General features: G+C 37.5%; 1 protein-coding gene across 1 annotated transcript in view; it reads left to right on the top strand.

Moving 5' to 3' along the window:
• The window catches only part of SNX7 (sorting nexin 7), a 29,742-nt gene extending 13,133 nt beyond the window's left edge, over window positions 1-16,609 (top strand). Inside the window, exons 7-9 of the mRNA XM_038144547.1 lie at window positions 2,652-2,738; window positions 8,219-8,371; window positions 16,215-16,609. Of these exons, the coding sequence (XP_038000475.1) occupies window positions 2,652-2,738; window positions 8,219-8,371; window positions 16,215-16,295 (321 nt within the window). The 3' untranslated portion in view covers window positions 16,296-16,609. The remainder of the gene's footprint in view (window positions 1-2,651; window positions 2,739-8,218; window positions 8,372-16,214) is intronic.
• The last annotated feature ends 897 nt before the right edge of the window (window positions 16,610-17,506 follow it).

The following is a 17,506-nucleotide window of genomic DNA, read 5'->3' on the forward strand; positions in this document are numbered from 1 at the left end:
AGCAATGCCAGCTGCAGAATCTGTTACTGCTGGGAACCCGCTCCTGCTGCAGTGGTTTCTGGGTAGGGCTGCAAGAGTCTTACAGTCCATGGGTAGAGCGAGACCCAAGTTTACTGAGCCTTTGGTGGCACTCTGCAGGGTATTGCCACTTTCTCAGTAAGGTTTAGCTACTGAGATTTAGGAATTCCTGCTGCAATGACTGCTGTCTTTAAAATAAGCTTCCCAGAAAAAGGGGCCATACAAAATGTCCTGTATCTCACAGTCCTCATTATTTTCTGGGGGATGGAGGTAGGTACTGCTTTGCTTAAAGATCTGAAGAGATACTGTCCTAGCAATTGCAGCGCATCTTCTCCCCCACTTCCAACCTTGTTTTACAGAATTTCTATATCTGTTACCCATAATCAGTTGTAGTCTTCATGCTACTGAGGAGATGCTGCCCACCCATTGCCTTCTGTTTTGCAGCCTGACTCACCCTGACCCTTTCTCAGGCATTCTGTTTTGTGCAGAGCACAGAAAGATTTCTGGGGACGAGCCCCGGGATGAGTACCTGTCTCTTCGTGCACACCGTACTGTTGCTTACTGCTTACCTTACTGCATTTTTTTTTGCTTGTAGCTTTCTTGATGCAGTGCTTGTAACACAGTATTAGGCTGCCATGAGGTCCTGTCCTAGGGAAGAGCCTTCAGTAGCTCATCCCTGTTTCACAACTGTTCCTTTCCCTTCATTCACCATGGATTTTTATTTTACTTTTGCACTTTGAAGAGGGAAATACTAATCACTAAAATAAAATACCTAAAAATGCCCTATGGGAGTCACCCACTAGTAAGCCTTTCAGAAGTGTGTTTAACCCCTCATCACAGGGACCTTGGTGCAGTGCTGCCAAGATCACATGCAAATGTGCAGAATAAGGTGTGACCAATACAATACAATCCCTGCATTTTCCAGTGTTGAACATTCAGCCTGTAACTAGGAAAAGAGTTGGATTCATAACTAAAATATTTACATCTGGACCAACCCCTTCCTAGCTGACCCACAGAACAAATCTGCTGTCCCTCAGGGTACAAATTACATCATTAATTAGTTATGGGTCCACATAAAATTATTTGTGGGTTTTGTGGCAAGGTACCATTAAGTATTATACAAAAAAAACCCTGTAGAAGTATAATAATATGTTTTAAAAGTGTAGTGCCTTTGCCTGCAATTAGAAGTCAGCACTTGTTGATGTAGCACCTTAATATTAATAGGTTTTGTCTTGTAATTTAAAGTGTATATGTGATAAATGTTGCTAAGCCATCATTAAAGTTTTAAAAGAGGCAAAAGAAATAGGAAAAAAGAGAAAACATTTGTATTATGAAGAAAAGCTGTTCCAGACATTTTTTTTTTGCTTCTGTGCTTCCAGATAAACATTTTCTGAATTTATCTAACTGAAAGATTCCAGGGTATTGATCTGCATTCATCTATATTGCTGATCTATTGCTCAGAAAAGCCCAAAGTCAGATTTACCAGATTTTTATAGTGATTACCTGTTCAAAAAGAAACATTGAAAAATTACTTGAAAATTAAGCTCTTAAATTATTCTACCATGTTTGATGAAGTATCAAGATTTCAGAAAGAACTCAGTCAAAAAAGAGAGCTAGAGAAGGTAGAGCTGCTTGTGCCCTGTGCTGTTTCAACATGCCCTGTGCTAGAGGTGAATACTGAACATCTCTGCAAAAGAAGCAGTAAAACCAGTTGTGGCAAGGTAATGTAAAAGAAGGCTTTGAGATTTGTAATTATGTATGTCCTGGTTCTGATTTTTTTTTCAAAAAGACTAAAGCTTTGCAACACTTCTGCAAGATAAGCATACCTGAGTGTGCTTTTACAGATGAGGAAGCTAAGACAAAGAGACATTTGTAAGGCTTCATCAAGGTCTCAGAGCAAATGAGCATTGAAAATGGAAATTTAATCTGTAATACTGTTCATGTTTTGTAGCTTAAAGAATAATATTGCTTCCCCTTTCTAATTATTTTTTGACATTATGCTAAAAACCCAATACCTGATAAGAGAGTTTCAAAGGAGGTAAAAATTGTATATGCTGAAAATAAGCACATATATTAATGGTAGAAAACCTCTCATTCCTATGATAATTTTATCTGATTTTTCTGATTTTTTTTCTGATCTGCCAGAACTATATTTGGCACTTATAAAATAATATTAAAGGTTAAAGTCACAATTTCAATAATGCCTTGTATATTATTTCTAATCATTCTACTTTATATTGTAAATTTTACTCAAAGAAGATACTTCTGTTCATGAGATTTGGCAAACTCATGTTGCTGTTTTTAAATGAATATATTGTAAGTTAAGCTGATACCAAGTAAACTGCTGCAGCAGTTCTGCTCACACAACTGGCAGTGATATTGTGTATGGCAGATTCTTGTGGCACTGATTTTGGATTTAGTAAGAATATTGAAAAGCCTGTAAGATAAAATACAGGTATGAAAAAAGTATTCATTATTTTAATTTTTTTTGAGAAAGCATATATCATGTCAAAATTATTAAATGGTATAATTCTGTGCTCTTGTTTATCAAATAGCCAACTTGTTTGATGGTTTTCTGAAAGAGCTAAATTTGATGCACTTCTTCTTTTTTTTTTTTTTTCTTCCATACTAAGGGTGTTTTGAAAAGGAGAGACCAAATTCAAGGCGAGCTGGATTCCAAAGTTGATGCTTTAGCCAATAAAAAGACAGAGAAGGATCTGGTAAGTGTTTTCAGAAAGCCAGACTCTTCCAGGCCGTATGGTACCGGCAGGAGAGGCGCAGAGGGACGCGTGTCCTCTGAGGCCACGGGCTGGGACTGGGGGCTGTCCCCACCCCTGGCAGCTCTTTGTGCCACACAAAGGCCATCACCAGGAAGAAGCAGCGCTTCAGTAGCGGGGCTGCTGGTCATGGTGGGCACCCACTGGCCTGTGTCAACACAGACTGTACCACAGCTTGTTTTTAGCTTTTCCATTCCACGCTTGGAGTTAAAAGAAAGTAGCAGTTGCTGACGTGCTCTTGTAGCTGCTGCTTCATTGGTGTAGGAGAGGTAGAGGAGGAGATTAGAATCAGCAAAACTGTTCATTGAAGTTATTTAAATTAAAGTGTTCTGCATTCTATTCTTACAGGTTTCTGTTTTTTCTAGTTGGGCCCAGGGATATTTTTTTGCTTCCAGTATGAAACCTCCATTCATTCTAGTGCAGTGAGACAGTAACTGGTACCCCATGGGGACAGGCATCCCCAAAACCACCAGCAGGGCTCAGCAACCAATTAAAAACAACCTCTGGGATGGGAATAGGCATTTTTAAAATTTTTGACTGTTAAACTCTCCAGCCTAAATAATGTTCTTTTAGCACAGTGTTGCACCAAGTGTTGTACAGTGTAAATAATATGTAAAAATGACTAATACCTTTTTAGTACATCAAAGGAGAAAATCTTTAACATTTCAGATACTTTTTATTTGGCTTGTTATAATTAGTTTCCATGTAAAGATGAGCTGTTTGGATAGTTTTTTGGCACTTGAAATGCATATTTTCATTTCATTTTTTTTGGCACTGAGATGAATAAATAAGAATATATTGCTGAACTCTGATATCTGCAATGGCTATGGTATATTATATAACAATTTGCCTCTGTGTACTGCAGTGGGACATTAAGTAAATATCTCTGGTTTTGGGGTTTTTTCCCTGAAGCAGAAATTTTGTGTTCTGTAATTTGTATTTGTTTTTCTACTTTATTAGCTGTTTCTCCTGTCCTTTTTCTTAGTTTAAAGCCTGAAGCTCTTATAAAATGCACAGAGGATGGTGAGTTGGAGAAGCCCCCTAGGCTGGGAGTTGGGTAGCCATGGCAGGTGCATTCAGATATGAATTCAGCTCCATACAGCTTGTTCAGCAGCCAGACTCATTGTTTACTGTAGAAAAGACACCATAGCCTGGCAGGACGTGCTGTCTTTTCAGGATGCATTTCCTGGTATAATCTGATGGAGCTCTCAGACAGTGTGCATGCACTCCCTTTTACTGAACTATTACAAATAAAAAAGGAATATTTTTATTTTAGCACAGTATTGATCGTACTGTGTCGATTTGATACTGACAGTGGTTTACTCCATCCTGAGATGTTTGTACTATTCACTAGGATTTTGAAATCAGTTTGCCCAAACTTATTTTTTTCACTGTGTATATATTTCCATATCTGCATTTACAGTTCGGTAAAGGCTTTGGACACTCTAATTACCCAGGTGTACAGATCTTTGCTCTATCTTTCCAACCCCTCTATTTCTTACTAATTTCTGAGAATCCTGTTTTTGAGAGTCTGGTTCTCCTTGCAGTCTCAGAAGAGCAGTAAAACAGATGTCTGTTAGTCTAATCTGATAATAAAATCCTGTGTTCTCTAATTGAGTGGCAGCTGTATCCTGAAGACTTTTTCTTAATTAGAAGCTGAAGCCTTTTTCTAGTAAGCATAGTTTGGCAACAGAGAATGGTGTACCGTATTTTTAACCATTCAAGGGACTTAACTATTTTCTTGGTCATTTTTTTACTATGTTTTCATTTTTATTATGTGTTGAAATCTTTTTCTAACACTTCTAACAAGACTTATTTCTTAATAAAGGTGGTCATAACACAGGTATGTTGTTGGAACGGGTCTCAGACACCAAATTGGGGTGTATTTGCACATACCTATTTCTAAGCAGAACCTTGTAGCTTCTAATGATCTCGTAGATGTCAGATTGAACTTGTCAGTGCAATCTAGTAGCCAGAAATTTTGCTGACAATGAGTGGCATGAACCCTAATCTCATTTGAAGTACATTTCCACCACAGATAAGGAGTCTCAGACTGTCATTAGAGCTGATAAAAGGCTGTGAGATATTTAGCATTGGTCGTGGCAAACATTAAATGATTTAACAAACACAGGATTGTACAGCAGAAGAATGTAAAACATCCCTAAGGTCAGCGCAGATGAAATAGACTGGAATTGCAAATTAAACCTTATGGGACATTAAGCTCATCAGCTGGGAAAAAAAATGTTTTCTTGAATTATGTTAGAAAGCTGCTTCTGGTGCTGCTACAAAAGCCAAAACCTTGGCTTCTACTTCAAAATTTGGTCCACAAAGGAGGTAGTCATTCAGGGTATGGATGGTGTGAAGACTGTGATTTTGGATGCAGGCTCTGACAGAGAGATTGGGCCCAACTTTGGTACCCTCCTGCTTATCTAGACATTTCTTACCTCCAGAGCTGTGGCTGTAAAGACGGTGGGATATGCTGCTCCATGATTCCCACACTCCATCCTGAAGGTTACACAGCAATGCTACTGTATCCCTCTATGGTTTGGGCATTTTTAACAGTTTTAGTCTTGCCACTAGGGCTGATAATAATTCTGAAAAAAGGTTGGTATTAATGTGCTCTGACAGAGCAAGATAAGCGTTAAATGCCAACTTAAGGATTCTAGTGTTCAGGCTTGAAACTGAGTAGTAAAGAGATGAAATGCTGAATCTCTTACATTCTGAATATATTTTGTGTTTTAACTCCAGGCTAAAAAGGGGTTAGTATCACCAAGCTGTAGGATTAATTCACATAGCAGATAGAAATTCGTGCTATTTTGCATAGTGAGATGGTGTAAAATGCTGTGTCACCATGTAGTTTGGCTGTTGGGCCATGTCTCTTTGGCTACAGTCACACAGTCCGTGTATGGCAGCACTCTGCTCTAGCAATGCCTGGCTCCCACCTTCCTGAGCTCTGGTCCCATGTCTGATGAGTGCTGTGCTGGCCTCTGGCCATCACTGGTGGGAGATTTCATTTCTCACACTGGCTGCCTCAGTGAGATCCATGTAAGAAAATGGATTCAGAATCCTGTTTAATTTGCAGGATCAATTATAACAATTTACATCTTGTAAATGAGGAACACACTAGGTTTCTTTTGACTTGGACTTAACAAAAACTAGATTTTTTTGTTAAGTTCAAGCCATTCTTCTTTAATTTCTGCTGTCATGGCACCTAAAGAGAGCAGCATTGATGGGTTTTTTCAGTCTTGAAAAAACTTGAATGTGTCTACTTGACATGGAGACAATGTGGCATAATGCTGCCTTTAGATAATAAGTCCAACCCCTGCCTTAATACAGCATGTGGTTTCTTTGGGGCTTTGGAGTGGGATGTTTAAACTGCATATCCAGGCAGAGTTGTAAAAATAGTCTACCTGTCCATATCATGTTCTGACTACAGTATGGAAGAAGTTTGTAGTTCCTAGAAAAGGCTAGACAAAAACAAACTGTAAAATAACTTAAAATTATAAAGACCGAGGTAAGGGGAAGCTGCTGCAGCCAGGATTTCTAAGTCAGAGAAGTTCTTTATGTGTGTAGACTAGTGTATTCCTACATAGGAACTTCTTTTTTTTTTTTTTTTTTGCAAAAGCAGAGAATGGATTCAGCTGCCTTTCCTACTCTAAATCACCTTTAAAATGTCATCGTTTTCAGTATTCTGTGCACATTCATTTCTTGGTATTTGAAGGAAAGGCAATTAGCATGGAACATGGTCAAAATACCAAATCCAGTTGTCTGTAATTCCTTTAAAGGTAATCCCCCCACATTTAAGCTTTGGATTAGCCTTTTCATTTTGAATGCAGTGTTAATAGTTGAAATTATCCTTGTCTGTAGCTTGATTAGTGGTATGGCCAGATAACTGAACTTGGGCTTTTCAGTAAAGTAGAATTATTCTTTTTTCATTTTGTTCCTCATTAATAACCAGTATGTCATGAACCTAGAAGTGTGGCAAAGAAAATCTGTGTGGAAATCAAATCCAACTAAAAATGTTTGCTATTGACTGTGGAAAACGTTGATTCAGATGAAATTTTCAGTTTTACTAGCTAAGGAGTTCATGGCTTCTTTAAGACTTGAATGGGATCCAGGTTCTGTGACCCTTTCAGGCAGTGTTTGATGATTCAGTGTGTGTTTGATGGCAGCATCACTCCTGTTGCACTTGATCACTGTCCTCCCCTGCATGGTCCAAGCTGGAGGCTGTGCACCCAGACTTTCCGTGTCTTGCTCTGAGTTTTGATGTTTCTGTGTTCTACCAGGAGCATAAGCATTCCTTTAAAATCCTGGAAGTTAGTCCTGGAATCCTGAACTTCCTATCAATGAAAACACCAGCTCTGCAGAAAGCAAAAGTAGCTAAGTAGCTATCCAACTTTACACAGGTGTGGTATAAGGAGGAAACTCTTTGCTTTATGGCACAATATAAGGATGAAGAAGAAATGTATGGAGCCTGAGTTGTAATGGAAGCAATTGGAGGAATTAAGTTTTCCTGCTTGATGTTCCTTATTTTGGTGGTGTTTGTGCCTGCCTTCTCTCCTGCTGCAGACAGTGGCTCTGCAGTCCCAGCAGGGGATTTTGCACTGTAGCCACAGGAGATGTACCCTGTTCTGTGACCTGGTGCCAGCCAGAACAGACACAGCTGATGAGTAAATGACAACAGGCAACCGAATTACTGAGAAGACCAGAAAAACTCATTAAAGACAGGGCTGCTGTCCACTTACTCCCATTAGCTGGCAAATCAGCTTGTGCATCTACAGTAATTAGAAGCAAGTAATGTTTGAAGAGCCCTCAAAGTTTTGGGTCCTGGATTGCTGTGAAAGAGTTTCTTCTCTGTAGAAGTCCTTTAATTTAATTTCTTTCTCTACTTCTGTATTTCTTTTTCCCTAGTATGGTCACACACAGTTCCACAAGAAAAGATGGTAATGTGACAGGCAAGAAATCAGAAAGTTTGTGATTTTGATTTCTGCTGTCTTCTCCCCATTCTGTTTTCTCCTGTTATCAAAGATTCTGACAAGATTTTCTCAGTTTTCCTCGCCAAATCTAATTTGTACAATCGATTCTGCTTCAGTAAAGCCCTCTATATATTTCTTTTTTGATGCATTAATGTCAAGTGCTAGTGAAGAGGTGCCAGGGTCTGTAACTTCTCTCAGTGAAAAAATATATCTCCAGGAACACTTTCATTCTCATCTATATTTTCTGTTATTAATATTTCAGAAGTTGTAGTGACTTATTAATTAAGAATTATTTTTAAATTTATCTCTGGGGAAAGACTTTCTTTGCTAAGTTAAGTACCAGCCTTGGTTCTGCAGTTCTCTCTCTCCACTACAGTCAATTGATTTAAATAATTTTGGAAATGGTGATTTTCTTAATATTTTTTAATGTTTAAAATTAATGTTTAGTTCTCAGAAGAGATTGGAAAACTTGAAGACAAAGTTGAACGTGCCAATAATGCTCTGAAAGCAGATTGGGACAGGTGGAAGCAGAACATGCAGTGGGATATGAGATCAACATTCATGAATGTGGCTGAGAATAATCTCCGGTATTATGAAGAGGTAAAACTCTTTCTCACAAAAATGTTATTTTTTCACTATTTCAGTGAAGAAGTCCATGGGTTGTTTGTGAAGAGGAATTTTTCCATTTTATTTCAAACATTTGATAACTTAGGAATCGGTTTCTGTGGGAATAGTGGAGCAGTTATCCTTAATTTGACAGATTTCAATCAGGATATGTTTTATTGTGCCCAAGTCGTTGATCCTGAGTTCATCATCGACAGAGGGCACTCTTGTTTTACTAACCACAACAACTTGGAACATGATTTTTGGTTCAGTGTCAGCTGCTATATTTCAGTTTGGAAACATTTTGCTGTGAGAGCATGAAGAAGCCCTCTGGAAGGCTCAGACCTGTATGAGGAAAAATTTAAATGTGATTCCATCAGATTTTTATTTTCAGCTCAAATGCTGCAGGTAATATTCTTGGTAAGAATTTCCAAGAATATATGCTAGGAAGGAGAATTTGAAAACATGTAACAAAATACATTAAGCATTCTGTGAGGGTTCCTCATGGGGAACAAAATGTTGATTGAAATGCGCATTTTGAAAATATCCCAGATGTCTTGAAGATTTTTAAGTCATTTCTCCTTACTTTTGGGGAAAAAATGCAATGCACTGAGCCATCTATTAATCATAAATTAGTCATTTTTACAGATATATTTTGGTATCTGTAACTTCAGTCCTGTAGTCTGAGTCTTTTATGGATTGCACACCAATGGCAGTGCTCTGATTTTACAGATCATTTTGTTAAAACATAATTGAAAAGACAGAGCTCTTGATCATCAAGTCTAATTAATTAACATGCAGTCTGTGAGATGCATGGACATTGACAATCTGTTGTTACATATTAAGATCAAAATATTTTCAGAAATCAGGCAGCAAGCTTTTGGCATCCTCTAACATTGTCTTCATTTATTGATGGTCTCTGACTTCTATAGCAGCAATATGTATGTTAAAACAATGCTGAATATATCAGAATATTTTCTTTGTGAATGATTAGCTAAAATATAAAAACAATTATTTGGTTCTTTTTCCTATCTAGAAATGGTTTTTTTGCTGAATTAGAAGTTTAATCCAGAGCACCAAAGCACATATTGTACTTTAAATTGCTGTTCTTAAGCCACAAACTGTAGAAAATTATTCAGCTGTCTCTGTAACTGCCAGAGGTTCTTCTTAAATAGCCTCTGAAATACCAGACAAGTTAATTTATACTGAGACACAATCTTTTGTTGGTGCTTTTCTTGAATATTGAAATCTTCATTAAATGGTTGTGCTGTTACATCTTTGTAGATCTACATTTTAGAAAAAGCACCTTATGTTACTACAGCAGTTGTAATAAAAAGTAACATTGTGCTAACTCTATCCTTGTTTGCAAAGTAAGAGCTTACCAATTTTTTTCTGTTTTATCAGAAAATCATTGTCTAATCATGATACTCAAAAGAACTTGATAAAGTTAATATTTTGATTGGGAGTTTTCACCTAAAAATCATTTATTTAAGACGCGTGGTTAATGGTGATAGTTAAATATTAGAGAAGTGATTACTGTCAGAGGGCCGTGTATCTCAAACTACAAGTGTGTACTCCAGAAAGCAGCAGGACAAGAAGCTCTGGCATCTGCTCCTGCCGTTTGGGAGTGAAACTTCAGGAAGGGAATCTCAGAAACCTGAGAAGCAGAATATTATTTTTATGTTTTCAGTAGGAAAGAGAATGCAACCTTAAAATGTAATAGTTAGAGTCTGACTCATTACACCCATGCACAAACACAGTGTCTGTTACTGTGTTTTTCACTTGTTCAGTTATTACTTGCTTCATTAGCATTCTTTCACATATCTGAAGTTTCTCATTCAGACTTTTGATGCACCATTTGATGCTTACTAAGCCTTTTCTTGCTGTAACATCCCTCGTGTTATTTCCTGCCTTTTCTCTTCCCCAAAGCATGTTCTGTCCATTTTCCCAGGCATCATGGATGCTATGAATGTGCTTCAGTTGCCCCGTTCTTCTGTCCAGCTCCTATGAGGAATCGTCTCCTGCTTTCTAACTTAGTGACTACCTGCTTCTTATCCTTTCCACTAATTCCCCCACCCCTCAGGTAAACTACTTGTGCCTCTCCACGAGCAGTGTCCCATTCTCTTCTCTACAGCAGCATCTCACTGTACTTCTCATTATTCCCCTTGCTGACTGCATTTCCCAGGCACACAACCAAAGAAGGAGTCATTTCTGTTCACATTCATTCTCTGCAGCCCTTAAAATCTTGGGAACCACAAAGTACTGAGAGACAGGCATCTTATATTTTCTGATGGTGCTGCAGTAGAGAATGCAGCCCTTCAAAACTGTATAAAACCTAAGCCAGTGTGGTCAAAAACAACACAGCAGCATGTCAAAGTACACTAGAATTTCCAAAATGTCATTTCATCTTTGTCACAATGGGCAAAGAATATGACCTTACGTTTGTTTGGGTTTCACCTTAATTGCAGTTGCCTAAGGATTGTGCTGTCAACTTGTCAAGCATCACTTAGCTAGCATAAAAGAGTATCTCTTCCTTAAGCTGAATTAATGTTCACATGAATTAAATGTTACTCTGAAGTGTTACCTGTAATTATGTTTCTCCAGATTTACAATTTTAAGAGTTACTCCTGTAGTCTAGTTCACTGGCTATCTGCATTTATTAAACTTGAATAAGAAGTGTTCCTTTGTTTCTACAGCTGTTTTGTCTCTCAAAGCTGTGGTAACAAAGACGTGAATAAAAGCCCAGTGTTGCAGATTTACAGGGCGCTCCTGTGCCGGCCTGGGAAAAGGAAAGCTTTCAAGTGATAATGTGCAAGCTTTGTTATAATATATTTAAAATCATTTAGGAGCCAAGAATTACCATGACTGACCAATCATTTGGTATTCCTGTAGCTGGTCTCAGTGGTTCATACAGTTCTGTACTTCCTTTCCTCTGGAAAAGAGTTGAATACATTCTTAAGTCTCTCTGTATTCCACAAGGTCTTAAATCCAAAATAATATTGTACTTACAAAGACAGTAAATGCATTGCTAGAATAAGGAGGACTTTCTGAAAAAATGAAAAGGTTTTAGTTTTTAAAAGTTCATCAGTTTACTTCTATTTCTGAAGTAAATAGCATTGATTCAGCACGTGTTAACACTGTACCACTTATTTTATTCCTTTTCCTCGGGCCTTAGGCATGACACCATTGTCTGACAGCTTAGTCCAGAAGAGGCATCTGCCAAACAGCTGGAATCACAAACTGTCCACAGGGTGGAGCATTCCTCTGAGGAACTGAGTGTCACCATGAATAGTTTCATTAATTTAGAAATAGATATTCTAAAGATGCAGCATTACTAAATCCAAAGCAGGATACAGAGTTAGTGGTGGTGCTGGCAGTGTTACTTAGCTGGCAGGTTTGAAGTGTTGCTGCTGCAGATTAGCAGATTCAAACCAGGCACTGTTGAACTCTGGCTTTAAAGAATAGAAGCAGTTTAACATATGCTAATTTTTAAATTTTTTCTCATCTGTTTAATATGGCTAGTAAATATGCAGCCAATGAATTTTGGTAACCTGTTCTTTTCAGGAAAACCACCAGAATAAGTGGCTAGGTTTTACAGCCCAACCCAAAGACTAATTAGACATTGTAAATCCAGCAAACATACCAGAGTTTGGGTTTCCACTGCTTGTTGGGTACTCCAGGAAATGCAGACGATTGGTGTTTTTTCCTAAAATGGGATGATAGTTAGTTTTGGCATTGAAAGGATGTGTTTTTTCTTGATGAACCTATTCTTCGTGGATGAACTTTTGTTTTAAAGCATAGCATTTGATTTCATTTATCTCATGGGAAATTAATCCTGTTAAACCCTTGCATCTTAATCAGATAATCACTTACCTTTGATATAGTCAGATTCTTGTTGGTATTGGCACACCTTATTATTTTTCAAAAACATAAATAATTTCCTGATTTTTTAAGTGTTTCAAGCACAATTTAGTATATTTCTGTGACCTATATTGTTGTACAGGCATAAATTGATCCAAAAGATTCATTAGGGCAAAGCAATACTTGTTCCCCATTACAGCAACTTCTCTCTAACTCCAAAGCCTTTATGTACCTCTTGGTCTTGTAAAAGCTGTAGAAAAAGAGGTGAGATTTGTTATTTGCCCTAGAGGCCTCTGTACTGGTGCATTTAAGCAGTCATTTGGTCGTGTAGCAGAAAGTTGGCTGCTCCTGGGTGTTGATCACATCCTACCTTAGCCACGCCTGGGAGTTCAGCTACCAAACTTCAGGAGATTTTCAACAGCTCCCCCATCTGAGCCTGTTTGTCCCTGTGCAAGTTGCTTCAAAGGCAGATCCATCTTTAAACCCTCATTCACTTCAGCCTTTAAAATTTTTTAAAAATAATTTCGGGAAGACGTTTTTTGGAGTGCGAATTACTCTTTCTGTGTGGTCCAGTTTTTGTTCCCCTGCACACAGAAATCATGAAAATACTTTCTGTTTCTCTCAGACACAAACAAGCCTTCATTTTCAGATTCTACTCCAGAAAATTCCATCATAAGTGCTATTTTTAAAGTATCAGCCATGGATAACTGGGAACTGGAACAGAAACACACATGGCGTGTGACACACTGCTTCTGCTAGCATCCTTACTACATGTTCTATTTTTATATCTCCTTTTTCATTATATATGCAATTGTACTGTATGAAAAACTTTTTGCTGCTTTTTCTAAGAATGATGTTCCAGAATAGATATGTGTCCTCCAGTAGTAATCAGAATATTTTAGGTAAAGTGGCCTTATTTAAGTTCTTGGTATTTCATTTTGTGTATTTAGGCTTTTTTATGTTTTCCATCGGGCTTTTATGAGTAATTGGATTATGAATTTCAATCCTTTGCAAACACATTTCATTTTCTCAGTTTGGATTTTCTGGGTTTTTTCCCTTTCTGTCTGCTTTGTGAAAACTGGCTGATCCTCTGTTTTGATCTCCATTTTCAACCTCCCAGGAGAATGGAGTAAAATCATTTGGTAATAATGTTGAAGTGTACATCACTAACAAAATGTCGTTTATGCAGTTCATGCTTCACAATGTGAAAAGCTTGAGCCTAAGGCACAGGGACCTAGTTTTGTTTTGGTGTGGTTAATGATAAAATTTGTCATCTGTAGGAGCACTGAGATGTCTGACAGTGAAATGAGCCACCATTGCTCTTACATTTTGAAAAATGTTTTGGTTATATAAACAGGGATAAATTATACGCTGAATGACTTGTGTGAAAAAAGTGCTTTGCATCTTTGTCTGGACAGACTTCAGTAGATCACATCTATCTGGTTAAGCAATGTATTATGATTGCATTTTAATATGTGCAGCTTGGCTCAGTGTTGCAAAGATAACACAAAAACATTTTTACATTGCAGCCAATGCTGATACATGTATTTTAAGTCACATTACTGAAATTATGGAATAACAAAACTTGGACTTATGTGGTAAATCAATTAAACTGTGGTTCAGAAAAAAATCTGTCATTGCCAATGAAAGACTCTTCAAGAAAAAGTGATGTTTTCTTGTACCACACCTAGAAAAAGCTTAGAAAAACAGCTGTGCCTTGCAGCTTTCTAGGATGGTGATCCAGGCTGGGCTCTAACAAACAGAAACTGATAGGTTTGAGTGCCACAAACTGTGAAGACACATTGCTAGCAGCTGCCTCTCAGACATTTCAAAACCAAAAGGCCACGTTCCAGCTCAAGCCTCTCAGATAGATTCAGCTGCCACAGTGTCACATGAAGTAGGGGAGAATCTAATGATCAAACTTTAAGTCTTTATACAAAAGGTCAAAAAGACCTTTTAAATCAGAAATCAGTTTTCAACACTTGTAGTTCACTGTTCAGGTTGGCAGAATCTTCACTGTTTCTCCCTGGTGTACCATTTCACAATAACATTTCTCCCAAAAGTCAGTGAAGAAAGCAGATTTCCACATGAATCTTACTCTGTTAGTCCTCTCTTTTGCACAGTAATTCAGACCTTAGATACACTCTGAACAGTAGCATAATGTTGTTGTGTGCAAGAGCAGCAGAAGTTACTTGGGGCTTTTTTCAGCAAGATCTGAAGAGAAAGACTGGGGCAGCAAATTCATGGTATCCCTAGTCTAGGGGACAAAACGTGAATAACAGGAGTGATCTTGTGCCTGATAACAGCCAAAAACCTGTGCAAAAATAAGCTCATGCTTTTTCTTTGTGATCTTTTAGTTCAGTTGGCTGTTTTAACTGCTCTCATTTTTTTGCAGACCAACTTGTTCTCCTTTCTTATGTCTTTAGAGACAAAGCTACTGCGTCCTTTTTTTTTCTTTTTCTTGTTACTTTTGCCATCCTTAATTTTATGGGTATTCCTGGTTCTGTGTCCTTGAATCATCATGGATTCCCCCAGCTCCAGTCATCCTGTGTGTATTCTTTGTTTCTCTCTTCGAGCTTATATTTAACATTATCAGATCCTCCCACTCTGCTTACACACAGACATGCAGTTATACCAGGACCTAGCTCTTCAGTGTAGTATGATCAAATCTCCATATTTCATGGCAGAGTTTGGAAGTCATTCACAAGAAATGTCTAATGGAGTTAGGTGGTTGCAAGTTCAAGCAGGGTCATTTTCATATCTCCCGAGCAATGACAGAGGGATACAGGGTGTTTCAATGAGCTGGGCTTAGCAGGTTGTTGTGGCTTGAATGGTTTATGGCAAAATATTTCAGTTAGGAAACAACGCTGTTTTCAGGGCACTGATTTAATTCAAAGTTCAGCTAAATGGAGTGTTCTGTCCAGGTTTTAATATATATTTCCTGGGAAATTTCAGAAGACTTATTTATGGTGCATAATAAAGATCCTTCATGGAAAAAAACTGTGTAGAGGAAGTAGTAAATCAGCTGCATTGTCAAGAACAGTAGGTATGAATGTGTGAGTCAAAATTTTGGAAGAACATTTCCATTTCAAGGGCTTTTTTTCAATAGCATCAGAACAAGGAAATTACTGCAGCAATTTGCCTGTCCTGTTCTACTGACAGACTTGAAATAGTAGAAACCTGGTGCTTTGGGTTACAAGCATCAACTCACTGCAGGTTACCTTGTGACAGCCTTGCCATGGCTCTCAACAATAATTTATGATTTGGAATGGCTTGCCAAGCTGCCAACACTCATTTAAGCTAAATTGAACCAAAGTCATTGGGTTGTTGGTTTTCTGGGTTTTTGGTTTTTTTTTTCATTTTATTGCCTGCAGAATTGATGCTTCAGATAAAAAAATTAGTTTTTACAATTGTAAATACATTTTTCCATAAGCTGAGAAACACCACTTGTAAGGATAACAATTTCCCTACTCCCAGCCTTTGCCTTTCTGGTTCTATTTCTTTCCCATTACTCTGGGGAAAAATGAATTCTCTCCTTATTTAGAAAAATAAAATGGTTTAATTTAACTTGGAAGGAAAATTGGGTATACATTAGGAATCCTCAGAGATTACAAGGGAACAGTGCCTGACAATGTGCTTTCTATTTGGAAGAGATCTTTGCCTGTAACTAAAGGAAGAGATTAAAGAAGAGCATAATTAATGTTAGCATCTTCCATGCTACAACATACAATTACAGTGCTCACAGTGTGTGCCTGTCATTATGTAAAATTGACCTTTACAGCTCACTCAGCATGTTAGCTAACATTTTGCATATACTGAGCTGCCTAGGAAACCGTATTTTGCTCTTACCATGGTCCTACAAAAGCAGCTTGTGATAATGTGTGCGTATTCTGCTATTTTTAAAATTCTTTTTCTCCTTGGCTAGCAGTTCACAGAAATCTCTCTGCTCTACTCAGATGTATGTGTTTGGTTTTTTAAGTGCCTTGCTACGTGGGAGTCCTTCCTAGCATCTCAAGCAGTGGATCTTCATGTGGATGAAGATTCTGAAGACAGGCCTTGAGTAATATCTCCGCTTGATCTCTGCCTTTTCCATGCAGTTTCTCCCAACCAAAGTGCTTTATTTGAGATCAGATACATTATTAAATTTAACTGTTAAAATCAGTGAAATGCAGGAAACCAGCTTGTTGCACACTCAGGTATTCTAGTCCTGAAATACATTTTGAAACATGCTATATATTGCTTTATATTGCTTAGCTCTGATTTTACATATTTTTATGTATTTGCATACAATTGTTTTCATAAACATTGTGTAATTTTGATATAAAGTATTTTAAATATGTAAAAATAGCTCAATTTTAATAAAAAGTTGAATAATGAAAGTTTGTCATCAGTCTGTATCCTTGTCTTTTTTAGAAGTATTTTGGTATTTTAGCATGTGTCTTAGATTCTCTTTCTTGAGCAATTTCTTGTACTTGCAGAATTATGTCATGTAGTCCTCAAGGACTAGTACTTTAGTATTATTTTAATAGGTCTTTCTAGTTGCCCAATGGCAACATAGGACATAAAGATGCCAAACATGTTCTGTGAGATTAATGCTGCTTTAAAGTCTTGATAATTTAGTTTTCAGTTTGCATTATTTACATTTTTATTATCTTTCTAGTTGCCCAATGGCAATATAGGACATAAAGACGCCAAACATGTTCTGTGAGATTAATGCTGCTTTAAAGTCTTGATAATTTAGTTTTCAGTTTGCATTATTTACATTTTTATTATCTTTCTAGTTGCCCAATGGCAATATAGGACATAAAGACGCCAAACATGTTCTGTGAGATTAATGCTGCTTTAAAATGTTGATAATTTAGTTTTCAGTTTGCATTATTTACATTTTTATTAGACATCTTCAATTTGACATTTTTTAAAGGAAAAAGAAAAAAGGGACAGTTCACAAAACAAACTGTACAGTGATACTATTAGTCACGGCACTGATCCTGCCATCACAAGAACTTCCATTTGGAGTTTACAGGGTGAAACCTGCTCCCATGGCTGACACTCCTGTAATCCTCAACTTCTTTCCTCTTTAGATAGTCAGTGTGGAAGAGGAGGAGTTAAGAAATTAAGAGGTTTGTATTAAAATGATCAGCTGATTCACTCATGCAATATGCATTAAAGTCTTCCAGTCACTGAATTATTCCACCCAGAAGATCCTCCAGTCTGCAGCTGTAGTTTCTGCAGTTCTCCCTGGTGGTTAAGGTTTGAGCAAGCCACAGGCTT

The sequence above is a fragment of the Motacilla alba genome, chromosome 8 (assembly GCF_015832195.1).
Source record: "Motacilla alba alba isolate MOTALB_02 chromosome 8, Motacilla_alba_V1.0_pri, whole genome shotgun sequence".
Lineage (NCBI taxonomy): Eukaryota > Metazoa > Chordata > Aves > Passeriformes > Motacillidae > Motacilla > Motacilla alba.